The sequence below is a fragment of the Mesoplodon mirus genome, assembly GCF_964341445.2.
Source record: "Mesoplodon mirus genome assembly, chromosome: 8".
Lineage (NCBI taxonomy): Eukaryota > Metazoa > Chordata > Mammalia > Artiodactyla > Ziphiidae > Mesoplodon > Mesoplodon mirus.
The window spans coordinates 21,753,997-21,774,251 of record NC_138984.1 but is presented as its reverse complement, the minus strand read 5'-3'; the positions used below and the strand labels follow the sequence as shown (position 1 = coordinate 21,774,251).

General features: G+C 41.0%; 1 protein-coding gene across 2 annotated transcripts in view; it reads left to right on the top strand.

Annotated features, from left to right (window-relative positions):
* Positions 1–4,861: 4,861 nt before the first annotated feature.
* The window catches only part of XRCC5 (X-ray repair cross complementing 5), a 95,369-nt gene continuing 79,975 nt past the window's right edge, over positions 4,862–20,255 (top strand). Inside the window, exons 1-6 of one of the 2 annotated variants that reach the window (XM_082630920.1) lie at positions 4,862–5,050; positions 9,850–9,963; positions 12,784–12,967; positions 13,868–13,916; positions 14,368–14,490; positions 17,296–17,487. In XM_082630920.1, coding sequence (XP_082487046.1) covers positions 5,030–5,050; positions 9,850–9,963; positions 12,784–12,967; positions 13,868–13,916; positions 14,368–14,490; positions 17,296–17,487 — 683 coding nt within the window. In that variant the 5' untranslated portion in view covers positions 4,862–5,029. The remainder of the gene's footprint in view (positions 5,051–9,849; positions 9,964–12,783; positions 12,968–13,867; positions 13,917–14,367; positions 14,491–17,295; positions 17,488–20,255) is intronic. The other variant, XM_082630919.1, reaches the window with a different exon arrangement.

The window sequence follows — 20,255 nt, the reverse complement described above, 5'->3', positions numbered from 1 at the left end:
TTCTAATAAAATAAGGTTCTAAATCTTAAAAAGAACTAATTTTAGATGACTTGAAAGTTTCATTGTGTCATTGATACCAGGCCACCTAAGGCTTAAGTTTTACAGTGTTGCAAATGATTAGTGGCCAACATCAGAAATTTTACCCTCCTTGAATGTAAATTGGTGTAGCCACTATGGAGAACAATATGGAGGTTCCTTAAAAAATGAAAAACAGAACTACCATATGACCCAGCAATCCCACTACTGGGCATATATCCAGAGAAAACCATAATTCAAAAAGACCCATGCACCCCAATGTTCATTGCAGCACTATTTACAATAGCCAGGACATGGAAGCAACCTAAATGTCCATCAATAGAGGAATGGATAAAGAAGATGTGGTACCTATATACAATGGCATATTACTCAGCCATAAAAGGAATGAAATTGGGTCATTTGTAGAGACATGGATGGACCTAGAGACTGTCATACAGAGTGAAGTAAGAGAAAAACAAATATCTCACATTAACGCATATATGTGTAATCTAGAAGAATGGTATAGATGATCTTATTTGCAAAGCAGAAATAGAGACAGACATAGAGAATAAACATACGGATACCAACGAGGAAAGGGGTGGTGGTGGGATGAATTGGGAGATTGGGGTTGATGTATATACACTATTGATACTATGCATAAAATAGATAACTAATGAGAACCTACTGTATAGCTCAGGGAACTCTACTCAATGCTCTGTGGTGACCTAAATGGGAAGGAAATCCAAAAAAGAGGGGATATATGTGTACACATAATGCTGATTCACTTTGCTGTACGGTAGAAACTAACACAACATTGTAAAGCAACTATACTCCAATAAAAATTAATTTAAAAAAAAGAAAATTTCCCCTCTTCGATTAATTTAATTACTAACATGAGCCTGTTGAAATACTTTCTAGGCCCACGATGAAGCCACTCCTGCCTAGGTGCCACATCAGCAAACCAAAACTTAGGTCACTTTTGCACCCCTTTAAATGTTCTGCTTGACCAGAAATGTAGTACAATCGTCCCTGGCATCAGTGGTGGATTGGTTCTAGGATCCCTGTGGAGACCAAAATCCATGGATGCTCAAGTGCCTTATATAAAATGGTAGTACAGCCGGCCCTCCATATCTGTGTTCTGCATCCTCAAATTCAATGGACCAGGGGTTGAATTTGATCTGCAGTTGGTTGAACCTGTGGTTGCCCAACCCATGCATATGGTGGGCCGACTGTATATCCAGTCAGCCAACCCCCAAACAGCAAGCCAGCTCGGGCTCTATACTTCCTTCCTTGTTCCTTCTTGCTCCAAACAAGGCTGACTATGTGGCTGCAGCCAATCCGTTATTTTCTATTTTTCTCTTCCTTATTCGTTATTACCTATCCTGTAAAAGCTTCCTGCCTTTGTCTTATTTTGTTGTCCTTTGAATGGAAACAGTCTGTTTCATAAAGTGTTAAATAAAATTTGTATCATTGAAATTGTCTTCTTTAATCATTTTTAACAAGCATTTTACATGTTTTTCTAATGGTATTTTAAAATCACATAGAATATGGTACATCACCACTCACATCTTCCTGGGATATAAGCTTTTATTTCATATCTGTACCACGTTAAGATTTTAAACTAATTTTTCCAATTGCCCATATAAACATTGTTACACCTCTGTCAGAACACAAAGCCTGCACATTTTTATTTTGTATAATGTTCATGAATTCATCACTTATGTAGTTCACTCTCAGAGCAATATCAAACTCAAACACATTTCAGCAACTTAAATTGTAATTTCAAAATACAATTCTTTACTTGCCTTTGTTAACTACTCTTAAGGGATGCATAGTCTACACTACAGCAAGAGTTTAAAATATCCCTATTGTTTCAGTTATCTCTTGTTGCGTAACACATAAAACTTACTGGATTAAAATAACTGTCATTTGACTTATTTGCTGGTAATTCTGCGATTTGGGCAGAGCTTGATGGAGATGACTGGTCTCTACTCAATGTCTCTCTAATGCTGGGACAGCTCCCTTGGGGATGCAGCACCTACTCCCAAGATGGCCTCACTTGCATTTCTGCCAAAGTGGTGTTGGCTGTCATCTAGGTGGGTCCCTGGGGCATTGGTGCTCAGTGCTGGTAACAGTTTGCTAAGGCTGCCATAACAAATACCATAGACTGGGTGGCTTAAACAACAGAAATTAATTTTCTTATATTTCTGGAGGCTGCAAGTTTGAGATCAGGGTGCCAGCATGGTTGAGTTGAGCCTGAGGAGAGCTCTCCCCTTGGTTTTCAGATGGCTGCCTTCTGCATATTCATATGACCTCTTCTTTGTGCAAATGGCTGGTGGGGTTGGTGAGGGGGGAGTCAGTGCAAGCACACTAACTCTCTTTATAATGGCACTAATCCCAAACTCTCTTTATAATGGCACTAATCCCATCATAAAGGCCCCACTCTCACGACCTCTACTAACTCTACCTCCCAGAGGCCCCATTTCCACATACCATCACATTGGAGGTTAGGGCTTCAATATATGAATTTGGAGAGAACACAAACACATAACCCCTAATAGTGCTCCTCTGTGTGGCTTCCCACGTGGCTAGGTTGGGCTTTCATAGCATGTAGTCTTATGGTAGTCAGTCTTTATATATGGTATCTGGCTCCCACTAGAGTGCAAAAACCAAATCTGCCAGGTACTCTGAAAGCTTTGGTCCAAAACTGGCCCAGTGTCACTTTCACCACATTTTAAGCAGGTCCCAAAGCCAGCCCAGATTCAAGGGAAAGGGACTATATAAGGATGTGGATGCTGGGAGACATGGCTATTGGGGGCCATCAAAATAATGATATCATTTTCCTTTTCTTATTTCATCCATTTCCCTCATATGCCACAGTGGCTCCCATGCACTTCTCTTTCTGTCCAAAATGCCCCTTCTCCTCTACTAGCCATAGCCCATCACCTCTTATCTTTACCCTTTCCACCTAATTCTGTATCACACAAATCTAAACCGATCCTGAACTGACAGGTTGAAATGGAACCAACAAAGTCAGAATCCTTTCATTGTGGAGGAAGAAGGGAGTCGCCATTTACAATGTCACATTGGTAATGTTTGTCCCTCACCCTTGATTAATGGAGGCCCTTTGCCAGGAGAAGCAGTGCTTAAAGTCCATATCCATTCTCAACACCATCACTGCCTAGCTGTCTGGAAGTGTATGATCCTAAAGACTTCTATAAGGACAGTGGAGAGATGAAAACAAGCACAGGCACTAGATTTTTTTTTTTTTTTTTTTTTTTTTTTTGCGGTACGTGGGCTTCTCACTGTTGTGGCCTCTCCCGTTGCGGAGCAACAGGCTCTGGACGCACAGGCTCAGCAGCCATGGCTCATGGGCCTAGCCGCTCTGTGGCATGTGGGATCTTCCCGGACCGGGGCACAAACCCATATCCCCTGCATCGGCAAGCGGACTCTCAACCACTGCACCATCAGGGAAGCCCAGGCACTAGAATTTTAAAAATTTTTCCCAGGAAACAAATCTGTACTGGAGGGTGTGTAGTGTGAGAAAGAGAGAGGGGAGGGGACAGAGAAAGTACAAGAGGAAGAGAAAAAAAGAGGAGGAAATAGAGACTAAACACAAGATAAAATCATGGGCATAAAGCATAGAAATTGCCTTCACCATGGTGAGTCTCCAGTAATTCTATTTACCTGTCATATGAAAAATACTTTAAAATAATATTTCAGGGCCTCCCTGGTGGCGCAGTGGTTGAGAGTCCGCCTGCCGATGCAGGGGATACGGGTTCGTGCCCCGGTCTGGGAGGATCCCATATGCCGCGGAGCGGCTGGGCCCGTGAGCCATGGCCGCTGGGCCTGCGCATCCGGAGCCTGTGCTCCGCAACGGGAGAGGCCACAACAGTGAGAGGCCCGCATACCGCAAAAAAAAAAAATAAATAAATAAATAAATAAAATAAAATAATATTTCAGCCTTAAAAGAACTCCTTGAATCAAAAGCTAGATGAACCCTCTGGGCTCTGAAAGCACCGTCTGAAAGTGTTTGACTCTCCTGGCTTCAATGTGTTTATAACTTAGGCTCCCTCAAGACCCCTCCCTCCTCATGGCCTCTCCACATCTTTCCAGCTGCAGGCCTGCTTTTCCCAGGTCTGATTTTCAAGAGGGACAGAAGCTGATTGGACTTAATGTTCTAGGCTGGTAGACAGTTTGCAGGTTGCCAGACCCTTCGTCCAGTCAGCTCTCAGCTTGTGGGTCATTTGGTACAGAAAAGAGCCTTTTCTGTGTAAGGTTCAACTTGGACCTGCCTCCCTCAAAGAGGCAAGGGCTGCAGGCTGGACAGTTTCCTTTGAAAGGGGGTGGAGCGATTGTTAGGCACCGAAATTGATAGCTGCCATTTCTAGAACATCTCCCTAGATTCGTCTTCTGGAATTAAACCTCACTTCTTCCGTTCCAAGCTAGCGACGCTTCGAAGTATTGGGAGATCATTAGCAGATGGTGTTTCATGCCTCCAGGCCTTTTTACATCCCATCTCCTTTCCAAGAAAGAATGTTATTTCTTTTGATTGCCTGGAAAACTACTTTTCCTTCAGGAGTTGGTTCTAAGGTCATCGCATCTGTCGTCTTTCATTACCTTTATTTTCAGAAGAAGAAAAAGAATTTTAGGGAATTTAAGTGACTTTCTGGATTCATGCTCATATTCACGGAAATCTAACTCCAGGTCTGTGACATAAAACGCTGTAGGCATTATTCTCAGTGTGAGAAAAGGGGAGTGACTCTTTCGGAGAACTGATTCCTAATTCTAGCGATTTGGGAAGCCGGAAGACCACACAGCTCCTCAACAAGGGGAGAAACGCAGGGGATCTGCGCATGCTCAGAGCGTCGACGTACAGTTTCCCCGCCCCTTCCAGCCTCCGGGGAAAGCGGCTCTTCCTGCGACCCTCCAGCTCCGCGTCCGGCGGAACTGAGCTTCGGCGCCGCAGGTTCCCGCTCGGAAGAGGTGACCAAGGCGCTTGCGGAACGTCAGCATGGCGCGGTCGGGGAATAAGGTAGGAACATCTGTAGGCTTGGGCCTTGCCTGTGCTGGGGGTCCGGAAGCAGGAATCATGGGATCACGGCGGTGCCAAGGAGTGAGGAAAACAGACCCCGGTGGTGGGCTGGATCAGTAGGGCCGGGGTCGAGGGATGCGCTGTGAGAAAAGCTGGCGATTTGGAGTCTTCAGGCGGGAATTTGAGCCTAGCCCACTCTCCACCCCCGCCGCCTACTCAGCCCTTCTATCCTCTCACTTCCTCTCCACCGGTCCTCATCCAGCTTTCCATCCCACTCCGACCTCCCCTCCGTACCTCTCTATCCCAGCCTACCCCCCGACTCCTCCATTACTTCTGAATCTGGGTTTTAAAAATCTGTGAGAATGGAAGTTAGCCACGATACGAACCAATCCCACAGGCTTGTAAAACTTCAGAGGAGGATTGAGAGTAAAATAACTTGAAATGTAAAGCGTCTTATTACCTCTATAATAATCTAATATTTCGCATTTACTGCGAAAGCTTACCCCGGCGAGGCACTGAGCTAACGCTTTATTCCGGTCTCATTTAATCTTCACAACAAGCCCATGAGTTGAAAACTTTTATCCCCAATTTACAGGTGAGAAAACCGAGGCCTAAAGAAAGTGAAGTGATTAGCCCAAGGTCACCCAGTCCACAAGTGGTAGAATCTGAATTTGAACACAGGCTTTCAGCTTTCAGAGTCCGGGAGAATGTCTCTCTTGCTAGGAATCTATGACTCTCAGTGACCCAGGTTAATAACATTATGATGAATTTTTAAAATGGCATTTTCAATATAGGCAGAGCGTGGTAGTTGTCTCTGAAGGGTCTCTAGAGGGAGATGTGTTCCAAGGACTTGTTCATTCATTCATCCATCCATCGGTCTATCCATCCATCTATTCAAAACTAGGCCCTTTATTAGGCATTTGGTATACAGATAAACAAGATAGGAGTTGAAGCAGCTGATGCCTAGTCTCCTCCACTCCCCATAGGGAAATGCTGATTAAAATGATTATGAACATATGCCACTCACCTTCTTTATTCCTTTCAGCTGCTGAAAACTTTCAGCGCTAATGAAGCAGCTGTTTATGACAGGTGGACTTGCAGCAGAATTCTAATAGCCTGTATTGCTTCAGTGTTTAAATGAAGGGTTGTCAGGCTGCTTAATTTCTTTCTTCTGGTTTTCTTACTGCTACGAGAAGGGAGCTTGCGGTATTACATAGACCATTCTTCTGCTTTCAGATAAGAACTTCCATACTGTGAAACCCTTTGATGCCATTTTTTGGATACCTGATTCTTGGCAAAGGACCTTTAGTCCTCTGATTTAGAGTTTTCTGTTCATAAAAGTAGCTTTTATGAACATATATTAAATAGGTGCAACAGCGTATTTGGGGACTCTTAACTTTTTAAAGGTTCTTATGCTCAGAGCATTGAAACTATGGGATGTAAATTTTATTGCTCTCAAAGGAATTTTGTAGTTTATTACCACCCTTTCTCCAAACATGCTATTTATAATCTAGAACTCTCTTAATATTAATGCATTATGTTTAATTCTTTGTAAACTAGGGAAAATACTTAAATAGTCTTTCTTTCCATGTTTTGCCTTGCCTGAGATGTAACCAAATTAGAGATCATCTATAACATCCCTGATAGGAGCTCATCTAGGTTTTTCAAACAATTTTAGGGTCAGGAGATCATTGCTTCAGAAAACAGTAGTTCTTTCATTTATTACTTCTAAATATTATTTTTTCTCCCTTAATATGGTGTCAGATCAATCTCTGTAGCTTCCATCTGTTGATCCTATTATCTCTCTTGTGGACCTATCTTTTTATAACATAGCTGTCAACTATTTGAAGATAACAGGTTCCTCTAAATCTTCTCGTCTGGTTCAAATAGCCAGTTTTTCCCACCTGTTCCTCAGGTCACATATTCTCCAGATCCTTCTCTAATCTGCTCATTTCATGTTCAGTTGTAATTAGTGTTTCTCATAAGATGTGATGATCAGAACTGCTCACTGTTTGTCAAGTGTGGTCTGATCAGTACAAAGCACAGGTGAGACTGTCAGTCAATGTCAAAGAATGTTAACTCTGGAAAATACCTTAGATCTCATCTAGTCCAACAACTGCTTCCTGCCTCCACAAATTAACAGTGAATTTAAGTTACATGCCCAAGAATTTAGCTACTTGGTAATAAAGATGGAACTGGATCCCAGGTCTCCTGGGATCTAGTTTAGTTTTTTTTTTTTTTAAACCATAAAACCTGTCTTTTCCTTACTTAAATTTACTACACCATTGATAGGACTGAAAATATTTTGGAGGATGGAATGGGTAGGTGTGGGGAATGTACTCCTGTAGCCATGTCATATGGGTGACATTTTATAATGTCATTTTATAATTCACCCTGAAATTGAGCTGCTATTTTTTCAGGTCTCCTCCAACCCAATTCAGTTAAACTTTGGTTGCCAAATACAGAACTTTACATGTATCCATTTTACTTTTAATTTATGTTTGCCGTATTTCCTTAGTCCCCTACATACATGATTGCTAGCCAATGACCAGGTGTCTTTATTTATTTGGTTTCCTCTGCCTAAAACTCCCCTTGTTCACATGACCGACTGCTACTCATTCTTTTTTTTTTATGTCTTTATTGGAGCATAATTGCTTTACATGTTGTGTTAGTTTCTGCTGTACAACAAAGTGAATCAGCTATATGTATACATATATCCCCATATCCCCTCCTTTTTGAGCCTTCCTCCCACCCTCCCTATCCCACCCCTCTAGGTCGTCATGAAGCATCCAGCTGACCTCCCTGTGCTATGCAGCAGCTTCCCACTAGCCATCCATTCTATACTCGGTAGTGTATAGATGTCAGTGCTACTCCCTCACTTCGTCCCAGCTTCCACCCGCAACCATGTCCTCAAGTCCATTCTCTACATCTTCATCTTTTTTCCTGCCCTGCCACTAGGTTCATCAGTACCGTTTTTTAGATTCCATATATGTGCGTTAGCACACGGTATTTGTTTTTCTCTTTCTGACTTACTTCACTCTGTATGACAGACTCTAGGTCCATCTACTTCGTTACAGATAACTCAATTTCATTTTTATGGCTGAGTAATATTCCATTTTATATATGTGCCACATCTTCTTTATCCATTCATCTGTCGATGGACACTTAGGCTGCTTCCATGTCCTGGTTATTGTAAATAATGCTGCAATGAACATTGTGGTACATGTACCTTTTTTAAAAAAAATACATTTATTTAGTTATTTGTTTTTGGCTGTGTTGGGTTTTCGTTGCTGTGTGTCGGCTTTCTCTAGTTGTGGCGAGGGGGGCTACTCTTTCATTGCAGTGCGCACCCTTCTCATTGTGGTGGCTTCTCTTATTTCAGAACACAGGCTCTAGGCACGAGGGCTTCAGTAGTTGTGGCATGTGGGCTCAGTAGTTGTGGCTCACAGGCTCTAGAGAGCAGGCTCAGTAGTTGTGGCGCACGGGCTTAGTGGCTCCGTGGCTTGTGGGATCTTCCTGGACCAGGGCTCGAACCCATGTCCCCTGCATTGGCAGGTGGATTCTTAACCACTGCACCACCAGGGAAGCCCATATGTATCTTTTTGAATTATGCTTTTCTCAGGGTATTTGGCCAGTGGTGGGATTGCTGGGTCATGTGGTAGTTCTATTTTTAGTTTTTTTAAGGAAACTCCATACTGTTCTCCAAAGTGGCTCTATCAATTTACATTCCCACCAACAGTGCAGGAAGGTTCCCTTTTCTCCACACCCTCTCCGGCATTTATTGTTTGTAGATTTTTTTGATAATGGCCATTGTTTTTTTGATTTGCATTTCTCTGATGATTAGTGATGTTGAACATCTTTTCATGTGTTTGTTGGCAATCTGTATGTCTTCTTTGGAGAAATGTCTGTTTAGGTCTTCTGCCCATTTTTGGATTGGGTTGTTTGGTGTTTTGATATTGAGCTCCGTGAGCTGCTTGTGTATTTTGGAGGTTAATCCTTTATCAGTTGCTTCGTTTGCAAGTATTTTCTCCCATTCTGCCTACTTATTCTTTAAGGTTCACCCAAGGATCATATCCAGGAGGCTTTTTCTGCCTCCTTACCCGTCCTCTATCCCTTCCACCAGTCTTGGGTAGATGCCCCTCCTGTGTGCTCTCTTAGTGTCCACTGGATACCTCGGTCATGGAATATTGTTCTGCTATCATTTATGTGTCTGTGTCCCCTACTAGAATAGATTTGGTGTCTTAGTCTTCATTTTAGATTCCCAGTTTACAAACTGATTCAAATTATTGGAGTGTATCATTTTAGCATATATAGATTGTGACAGTCACCTATTGCCACCAAAATGCTTTATAACAAACTACACCCCAAGTCAGTGGCTTACAACAAAAGCATCTGTACTCATACTGTGGGTCAGCATATCAGTTGCATTTGGTTTGATGTATAATATTTTGGGCTCAGCTGGGCTGGACTTAGCTCTAAGCCTGCAGGTTGTTTTCAGATCTACTCCCCACGGATTTATGCTCAGGCTCAGGCCAGAGGAACAGCAGCTACTTGGAGCATGCTCCTGTCCTGGCAGATACTTTCTAGCTTTCAGGAAATATCAGGACTATTTAAAGTTTCTCCATAGTGAAAATTTATGTGCCTTACATACATTCTCTAAGTAGAACACCTCCCTTCCCTTTATCATGCATACCCTGAATATCTATGGGTGAAATAAGTAAAGGACATCTCTTTTGTTTCTTTTTTTAATGACCATTAATAACATTTTCTCACATGTTCTTTGGGACTTTTTTTTCCAGGCAGCTGTGGTGCTGTGTATGGATGTGCATTTTGCCATGAGTAACTCCCCTCCTGGTGAAGAATCCCCATTTGAACTAGCAAAGAAGGTGGTGACCATGTTTGTGCAGCGACAGGTAAGATTCACATTGGTCTTGAGCTTGTAACTCGTGGTTTAACTGCTTGTTGCTTCCACTTAATAATGCAAGATACCAGCCTCTTTATGTTGTCCACCCTCAGTGTTCTGGGGAAGCTGAGGGGTTATTCTTACATGTACTCATGTACGACCACTGGAGCCTGATATGTTTTTCTTTTCTTGTTTTGGCCCCTCCACTGGATATTACAACTTTTATCAGGAGCAAGAGGCAATGTGATGTTTAAATGTGTAATCTCTAGAGCCAGGTGGCCTGGGTTTGAGTCCTTTCTCTGCCATGATACTGACTAACCTTGCAATCTTGAATAAGTCTTTCCACTACTTTGCGCCTATTCCAGTTATCGTTTACTGGTTACAAACTACCCTCCCCAAACTTAGTGTCTTAAATGACCTTAAAAGAAATCATCTCTCATGGTTCTGTGAGATGACTGGGCGTGTGAGTTGGGTGGTTCTCTCTGAGGCCTCTTGTGCAGGTGTACTCACGTGGTGGCTGGTGCTGAGTCACCTGAAGGCTCGGTGGGACTATACGTACATCCAAGATGGCTCACCCCTGTGGCTGGTAGTTATGCCTTCTGGGGGATGTGAGCTCATTTGGGGCTGTCACCCAGAACCCTTACCTGTGGCCTCTCCATGTAGGTTGGGATGCTCACAGTATAGCAGTTGGTTCTAAAAAGGAGTGTTCCAAGAGTGGGTATTCTAAGAGACCTGCTTATGTGGCTTTTTATGACCTACCTCTAGAAATCCCAGAAGGTCATTTCCACTGCCTTCTATTAGTCAATCAGGTCGCTAAGCTATCGCACATTCATTGGGGTGGGGAGGGGGTGGGAGTTAGAGTCCCCTGTTGTTTTAAGGGGTAGCCTCCAAATACAGGGAGAGAAGGAATGGATGGAGGCCCTCTTGAAGGCTCTCCACCACAGTGCCTCAGTGAATATCTCTAAGATAAAGTACTTAGTACTTGACGTATTATAAATGCTATATGTTTTTATTATCATTATTACTACTACTACCATTATTATTCATTTCTGCCCTTTCTGCCTGGTCTGACTGCTACTTTTGTGAAGTCCATGAAGTCCTGCTTCATTCACTGCTCCTCTGGACACGTCTGCTGTTCTTTCTGGGTGTTGCCTTTTCTACTGGGCACTATTACCTCCCACCCGTCATCCTAGATTTTTACAAATTCTGATAACCTGGAGTCCTTCATATCTCAAAGAAGACGAGGATGCTTCTAACCCCATTCTTGGTTATAGGAATTTGTGTCGGTTGTATTCAAGTAGTGCTGCTGTGCCCTAATGTAGTATAGATTTTTTTTTAAAAAGGGAAACAGTGCTTTCAGTTTTTATTTTTGTCTCTGCCCCTCGCATGGGAGTCGGAGTGAAATCTGGAAGGCTGGGAGACAAAACCTGGTGCCGCTCCCATGCTGCATTCAAATTTCCTCCCCTCTCCTGACTGAGGTTTTGTTGTCGAACAAGATTACCTTGCCTTAAGATGAATTCTTGTGCAGGAGGCAGCTAGAATTCTAGCTGGCCTGCCCCACTGGTGTGCTGGAAATATTTGAACCCCAGCAGCTGGGACCTTCCCTCCATGTACAACTGTCAATTGCAGCTGGCGTTGTTAACAGACTGGGGAATTTAACAGACCAAACAGAGGTGAAGAATGACAGAATTCCATCCTCTGCCCATACAGAAGGCTTCTGTTAATAAGTAGGTGAGAACAGGACTGCCTGTTGTGTCACATACTATTTCTTGTTTTCATATTTCATTATGGAATGCTTCATAAAAGAAGCAAACAGAGAATAATATAATGGAAAGCTGTTTTCCCATTGTCTAGAACTACAACAGCCCTAAAGTTTTACTATATTTTTTTGATTTCTTTTTCTTTCTTTTTCTTAAAAAATAAAATGTTAACTTAAAGCCCCTTGTGTATCCCCTCCCAACCCTTTTCTTTCCTCTTCTTCCCCTCCTTTCCTCAGAATTTTCATAGTTATTACTGCACATATTTTATACCTTGGATCTCAGTGTATTTATAAATAATATTTAGTATTGTATGAAGCTCCCTAAAGTGTATGTAATAGTATTATTCAGTACATATAATTCCACAACTTATTTTTCTCAGTCTTATGTTTTTGAGATTTATTCATGTTGGTAAACATTGAACGAATTTATTCATTCTTTTTTTTTTTTACTAGAGTGTAATATTCCGTTGTATAAATATTTTGCAGTGTGCTTTTGCATTCTTCAGTTGATGGATAGTTAGTTTTCAGATTTGCCCTGTTATAAACAGTGCTGAAGCGAACTGGAACTTTCTTGTCTCTTGTCTCCTTGCGTACACGTGCAGGAACTTCTCTGCAGTATATATACCTGTAAGTGAAATTGCTGGGATATAGAATATTAATCAGCAATTTATTTTTAATCTCTGGAAAATTTAAACTTTGTATAGTCATTCCAGAGAGACAGACTAAAATCTTTTCAAATTATACATGATTAGTTTTCACTGAGAATTAGAGTCTGATTTGGGTGGAAGCAAATCAAAGAAACTCATCAAAGGCAGTTACTGCCCTCCCATTCCTCCACCACAAATTGTGCTGAGAGGATGGGAACTGTAGTCAATGAAAACTTCTGCTTAGAACCTAGGAATTATCATTGCCCATCAGTCCCACGGACCAGTTAGCCCAATATTCTATTGTTGACGGTGGCCCCAGGGACCTGCCATAGGGAGGTATGGTTGTCTTGCTCCCTGAAGGTTAGATATCTAGTGGTTTCCAGGTGATATTGTTTGATTTCAACCTTCTAACCTGCTTCTCTAGGTGTTTGCTGAGAGCAAGGATGAAATTGCGTTAGTCCTTTTTGGTACAGATGGCACTGAGAATGCCCTTGCTGGTGAGGACCAGTATCAGAACATCACAGTGCACCGACACCTGATGCTACCAGATTTTGACTTGCTGGAGGACATTGAAAGAAAAATCCAACCAGGTTCTCAACAAGCTGACTGTATCCTTTTTGAGCCAGAGAAGACTCTTAAGAAATTTCCTTTAATCTGGGGAATTGTAATCTAGTTTGGTGAAGTTCTCTAAGAGTCCTAGCTCTGAGTATGTGGCCGTTTTTGGCTCTGAGGACACAGAGGTGATGTGTGTTAGGACTGAATGTGAAATTAACTAGGTTGGGTTGGGTGCCTGGACTCCATGCCCTGCGGTAACTTGCTCCTTCTCTGCACTAGTGACATGGAGATGTTGGGAGGTATCAGAAGTGGGTATATGTGTTGACTATGTGTAGAGGGTTTGGTAGTGGCAATGGTTTGAAATGTTTGGACGTAGAGAAGATTTTTTTAGAAGAGTATAGCATTAGCATTCTCCTAGCCTTCCTGGATGGAGGATGTTTGCATGCCAAAAATCAGACTGATACCCAAACTGTGAGACTAACAGTTTCTTCCACAGGTTCCCTGGTTTTAAGGGGTTCCTCTTATTTTTCTAAACAGTGGTGCCATCCCTGGTCACTGGGAGGTGCTGCTGTGCTGGGAGTGACTTACAAATGCTACATTATGGCTCACTTCATGTGTAAGAATGGACTGTAATCACAGAAAATGGGTTCTAGGTACTGTAAAATGGCATCATAATTTTTCGTTAAATGAGTGGAATATGTCAGATTACCTTTTGGTTTATTTCATTTTCCTGTTTATATGTTTCAGGAAGTGTACTTTGATTTATAACATATATGAATATATGTTAGTGAAATAGACTTGGAAGAAGGGCACTTGGGCAAGTACTTTTAAATCATCACACCCTCAGCCCAGTGTCCACAATTTCCAGCACTGTGGATTTCACTGGAAAAAAGTTGCATGTTCTTGGGATAAAGGGACTGTTTGGTGTTATCTTCTGCCCTTAACTAGCTGAGTTCTGGATGCGCTCATTGTGTGCATGGATTTGATTCAGCAAGAAACTGTGTAAGTATCTCAACTGAAGAGAGCTGGAAATGAGCCTTTCTGTGTGGAATCAGACCATTTGGAAAATGAACCCTTGCAAGGCTATAATTGTAGCACCTGGGAGAGTTGCTTGTACGTACCTCTGTGGAGGCTGGAAGGGGATCCTTTTTTATCGTAGTGACCACATCTTTAACTGAAGTTAAAGTTAGGAAATCAGAGATATACTGTTTCCATAATGCTCAGAAATTTTGCCTAAGATGTTCAAAGTATGAGTCCTGACTGGGTTGATCATATGTTTAGTGGGAACCTAGCTGAGCATCAGCAGCACACGGACTTCTAGAACGTAATCACTTTTGTTAGCTGGAGCTAGATTCATTCCTTACCCTTTTTCTGCTCAGTGACCAAGTACACTTGAATGTGTAGGAAATAATTCAGGAGAATGATTTCTTAACATGCTAACTCTCTCTCCTAGAGGAAAGAAGTTTGAGAAGAGGCATATTGAAGTGTTCACTGACCTCAGCAGCCCATTCAGCAGAGATCAGCTGGATATTATAATTCATAACTTGAAGAAATCTGACATCTCCCTGCAGTTTTTGTAAGACCATAAGAATAATATTTGCAGACAGATCTTGTGCTCTTATAATGCAGTGATAGGACCCCTTCGTAGAACACTCAGTCCTCAAGAGTCCTCTCTGCTCTGAGTCAGAATCTGTCAGATCACTGACTTCAGCCAGCGTTCATTGATTACTCTCTTGTGTTCCAGGAACTCTTCTGAGTTTTGATGATAAAAGGATGAAAGTCACAGGGAACCTGGGAGTTTAGCTCAGTAGCAGATGTTTGCTTGTGCTGTTCTTGGACCCAGAGAATTGAGGAATTAGAGGAATCTTTTAAGGACATTCAGTTCATCTCCTGCCTGCATAGAAGACTACCCAAACAATTACCAGATTGGTGGTGTCTTTTCTTAAACAGCCTAGAGAACTGTATTTTAAAGACAGTACATGTTTTTAGGATAGAGAGGAATGTCAACTTAGGAACGATTTTAAACACATATGCTTATTTTTAACTCTTTCAGATCTGAAGGATACACACACATTTATAAAATGTAATTTGCTTGTGCATATTTACAGATGAGGTATACAAACTTAGGAGGAAAATATTTTTCACAGTTTGTTAGGGAGAGAGTCCCTCCTCCCCCAGTAACTTGAATTTCCCCTCCAGGCACTTACTTTATCTTACATTCCTAACAGAAAGTTCTTTTCACTACATTAATCCTTCCTGCTGCATCTGAAACCTGTTTGTTCTTGTCCTATTTTTGGTAAAAGCAGAGTGGTAGTATAGAATGTTGAATTATTAGTCTTCTAGGGACACTCCTTTTTCGGATTGAGAGCCTTACCAAGAAGCCTCCAGCTCTGAGTGGTAAGCCTACACCTTCTTTAAAATGCCTGCCATGCAGAATTAAGAACCTCTCTTGCATGTACGTACCTCTTAAGACTGCTGAGGGGCAACTCCTTTCTGTAGAACTGTAGAAAAATAGTTCAGAATAACCCATCAAGCTGATACTTGATAAGACGGTACTTCAGAGAAATTAAGTGCTTTTTAAGTGACTCTTCTTTTCTTACTGAGTTGAGGTTTTCTCAGCACTTCAAAAGCCCAGCTCGGTTTCTGTTCCCTGTTCATAATCTCAGATGCCTTTACGTCCTTGACACATACTGCACTTCCGTCAATGTCATTGGAAAGGGCTACTTTTTTTTGTATGAGCAATGCTGTAAAGCAAGCTGAAGACAGAACATAGCCTTTTCTTCCACTTGCTTGTTATTTGACTGGTTGTTTTTTTTTCTTGGGTAATACCCTTCTTCCGTTGCTGCAAACTTCTAGCATGCAAAGTAGAGTTTTTGCTCTTATTGTTTGCTGTATCCCATGTATGATGGATTGTTCTAGTTGGACTGGACCTTCCTGACCCTTCATTTTCATGTTAATCGTCCCTTCTTCCTGGTTGATGCTCTGGAAACAGCAATAGCCTGGTGTAAACCTGATGTGCCATACCCTGCTTGCTGGAAGCTCTTTTTCATGTAATGCAGGACAGGCACATCTCTCATGCTAAGAATACATAGAAAAAATGTAAACATGAAGCTCTGTTTTGATGATAACAAATAAAATGATAAAGGAATCACCTTAAAAATCGACATGGGGTGACCAGCAGGTAATTTTGAGTAAACTGAAAAGATCGCTGAATTCAACTGTTTTGGTTTCCAGGGACAAACTAGGGTGACATGCTACAGTGGGAAGAACCTTGCTCTTTTAGTCAGACGACTGAGTCTTTGCTCAATCACTTATTAGCTGTATTAGCTATACGGTTTTGGCCAAATTATTTCATTTCTGTAGCTTCCGTTTCTTTTCAGAAAATGGAGGTAGAAATCTCTATCCAACTAACACATAAGGATGAAATGAGATTGTTTATATGAAAACATTTATAAAGTGTCATGTAGAATATTATCATAAAATGTGTTTGGTTGGTTCACTTTTCAGTTTGTATATTGATGATTGAATATTCCCATGACTGGTAACCCCACTCTAGTTTTAGTCTCATTTCAGTCAAACAGCTGGAGTGAAACACAAGAACAAAATTGGTTTTACTTATTTCTAGCAATTAACTGGTTTCTGTATAGGAATTCTCTATCTGAAATAATGATGACGACATTGTTTGAGTTTTAAGTATTTTATACACCTTCTCTTATTAATCTTTATAATAATCTTGAGAGATCATTAATGGGCATTTGTTTGTTTATTTTTGTCTGCCTAGAATGTCACCCAGCCTTTTTCTAGGAAGCGTTCCTTCCTACTTTTTAACCTCATGGCTTGAATGAGAGCTGACATCTAGATCTGGCTCCTAGGCTACCACTAATTCCTGGTTTTTTCAATTGGAGAGTAGAGGGTTAAACCCTCAGTCCCTCTTTGGTAGTGCAGTTGGGTATTATGAGCTTGAAAGTGTTAAGAAACAATGTGGAGGAAGCCAGTCTGAAAGAGCGGGGCCAGCATGAAGGCAAATGAAAATGAAATATGGAGATAGAGAGTGGAGGGTCACAGAATCCTTGTGGTGGTTGATACTCTGGGTCTGGTCATCCTAAGGCCATGTGCAGCCTTGCCCTTTCAATTATTTTGTTATGTTAAGGCAATAAATTACCCCCGTAAAAGCCAAACCAAAGAGACTTTGGTCACTTGAAACTGTTAGAATATTGGTCAAGGTAGATAGTGCCATTTGATGGTTGAGAAATGTAAAGCTCAGAGAGGCTGACTGACCATTTTCTCATAGCTAGTGAGTGACAGTCACAGAATTGGAACCCCGTTTATTATTTGGCTTCAGAGCTTGTCTTCTTAAGTACTGCTGGTCTTTTCCCGATAGTTTGCCTTTCCCAATTGGCAAGGAAGATGGAACTGGGGACAGAGGAGATGGCAACTTGCTCTCGGACCACCATGGGCCCTCCTTTCCCCTAAAAGGAATCAGTGAGCAGCAAAAAGAAGGTATTCGGATGGTGAAAAAGCTGATGATGTCTTTAGAAGGTGAAGATGGGCTGGAGGAGATTTATTCCTTCAGGTAAGACACGAAAGCATTGTTTACAACTTTCAGTTGTAAGCATATTAATTTTTCTTTTGATCAGACGGCTCCCTAATGCTTTTCCTTTTCTGGGCCACTTTTGAATTAGCAGTTATACTTTAGTATTTCAATTTTTATTAAAGAAATGGTGCACCAGCCCCTAATCCCTTTTTTTGAAGTTTGCATGGTTGGTGCAAGATTTCTTACTTATTTCCAAGACTATGTCGGTAGAGTTTGGAAATACATAAATATAACGAACGATTTAACAAGTCAAATTATAAAAGATGAGGTAGTAGATTTCTTCTTTATGCCACACTCGGGGCACATTTCTTGGGCCCTTCCTTGTCATACACCTAAAAAACATTCTTAATTATAAAAAGTGGTGTCAGATCTGAGATAATACTCAGTATCCTCTAATCCTCTGATTTAAGTTTTAGGAGGCAGTATACTATAGAGATGTTTTAAAAACACTTTTGGTCTCAAAATAGTTTGGTCAGGCAAAAACAAAGCAAAACAAAGCAAAAACCCCCAATATTAAGAATTTACAACCTGTTTATTCCATGTGGGCTTTGTAAAGGCAAAATGATTTAAGAAATGTGAAACCCCTGAAGTACCATATAACAATTAAGCAAGCTGCTTTTTTTGACCATCCAATTAGAGACTGGGAGAGATGATCTCCTTTATCTGTATTATTCTTGGTTGGAATTGGATATATACTTATTTTGAGCAAAGAACCTGAGAGGGGTCCATAGCATCTAGAACGGTGTGTATTTGAAGGGCCTGATTTGGTAAAGGTGGCAATAGAATACCACACTGTATGGCTGTGGAGTTTCAAATCCTCAGGGATACTGCTACTTAATGTTAAAGAATTAATTCCAGTTTATTAATAAATACACAAAATACAAGCATTTTAAGAAAAGTTCTTAATTGAAATAGAGGTTCAGTTGAAGTAAAGGTTCAACAGTTAGGATTCTTTTGAGTAGCAATAGTGTGTATCTGCTCTAATTTTTATTCTCAGTCACAATTTTCAAATATTTCTGGTGAGCTATAATTGATAAGCAATCAGCCTGCTTTTCTAAACATAGATACTATTGAAAAATTGCAGGTAAATGGAAATTTTGGAAATTGAACTGTAATTTCCCAAGGGGTTGTCAAAGGAGTCAATGAAGAATCCTGTAAAGTGATGTTTCTTTGTCATAATATGTGTTCTAATTGTAATACATGCAAATATGTGTTCCTAAATTATTGTTCTTTCAGATTTGGATATGGCTTACTCTAACATGGGAATACATGTCTAAAGCTAACATATTCACCATGATATCGTAAAGAAGAATTATAGGCCAATAAAATTACCTAAAAAAGTTTCTTTTCCTGTAACATAGCAAGGAGGAAAATTACTATGTGTTGTCCTAGCCATTTGAAGTTACTTTGATTTTAGGTCTGCCATGAAGGTGTGGATCAGAACTTTGCCATCTGATACAGTAGCCGTTATCCACATGTGGCTATTTAAATTTATTAAAATTAAATAAAATTTAAAACTTAGTCCCTCAGTCATAGTAGCCACGGTTAAAGAGCTCAGTAGCCTATTGGACAGGCATAGTTAGAAATACAATACTTCCCTCATTGCACAAAGTTGCACAGGACAGCCCTGGACTAGACTTATCCTCATCTAGAAGACATTAGAGGAAGATAACTTGACTTCTAATTGGGGAGGTTCAAATCTACTGCAGAACTCATCCAGTTGTTCTCAGATGTTACATACAAGAGGCTGGTCTTTAGAATTTCCCCTGGAACAGAATCCAAACCTCTTGATGGTTTTAGACGTGACTCATAATCAGACTAGCAATGTCCTATGAGACAGGTTAGACCTGGTTTCAGACCCATTCATTCCTCAGTGAATACAAAGCCAAGGTGTACCGTAAGCTTTGGAGCAGGGTATCAGGTAGAATATCTACTATTCATTGTAAATTATTTCTGAAAATTGGAGTCTCTTGAGGCCTCTTTGTCCATAACTCTGGATAATGTCAGATAATCGTTAGTGAATACCACAAATTCCACCTATCTCCTATGATTTTCTCTGCTGTGTTTGATTAGGAACCAGATGAAAATAGAACTGATCTTCACTAGCATTCAAGTGAAGTAGCCCTCTACATTGTGTTTGCTACTTCCCAATTCCCTTTCCCTACGCAGTGAGAAACCTAGAGTTACCTGCTTTACTTTAAGACTGAGTGTGGACTGCTAAATTCCTTTATCCCGTGGAGAGTCATTATTTAATTCTCTCCACTGTGTGCATATACTTACCATGTCTTTTATTTAAGAGAATGGAAATGAGCTAAAGAATTGCAGGGTTGTGAACAGTGACGATACAGGATGGAGCCCACCCTTTGATATCTTAGAGCAGGGCTTTTTATCCTCAGGTCCATGGTTTTCAGGGAGTTGTTATGTGCAAACACATTTATGAATGTGCTTTTATCATATCCTCACAGTGTCCTTGGTCCTGAAAAAAAAATGTTAAGAACAACTGGCCAAGTTGAAGAAAAGATTGAATAGGGGGAAGGTAAAGATGTTCCTTTTCACCTATCAGTAAAGGAATTCAACTCCTTCCTCCTAAGCCAACTCATTTGTATTCTGGCTCTCTCCCAACTGATGGTTGCCACGAGTTTTCCTTGCCATCCCCTGCTGTTCCTCTCCTTGCAATCAACAGCATCTCACTTCTCATTCTAGACAACTAAATGCAATATCCAGCACAGGTTAACATTTTTAAGTTG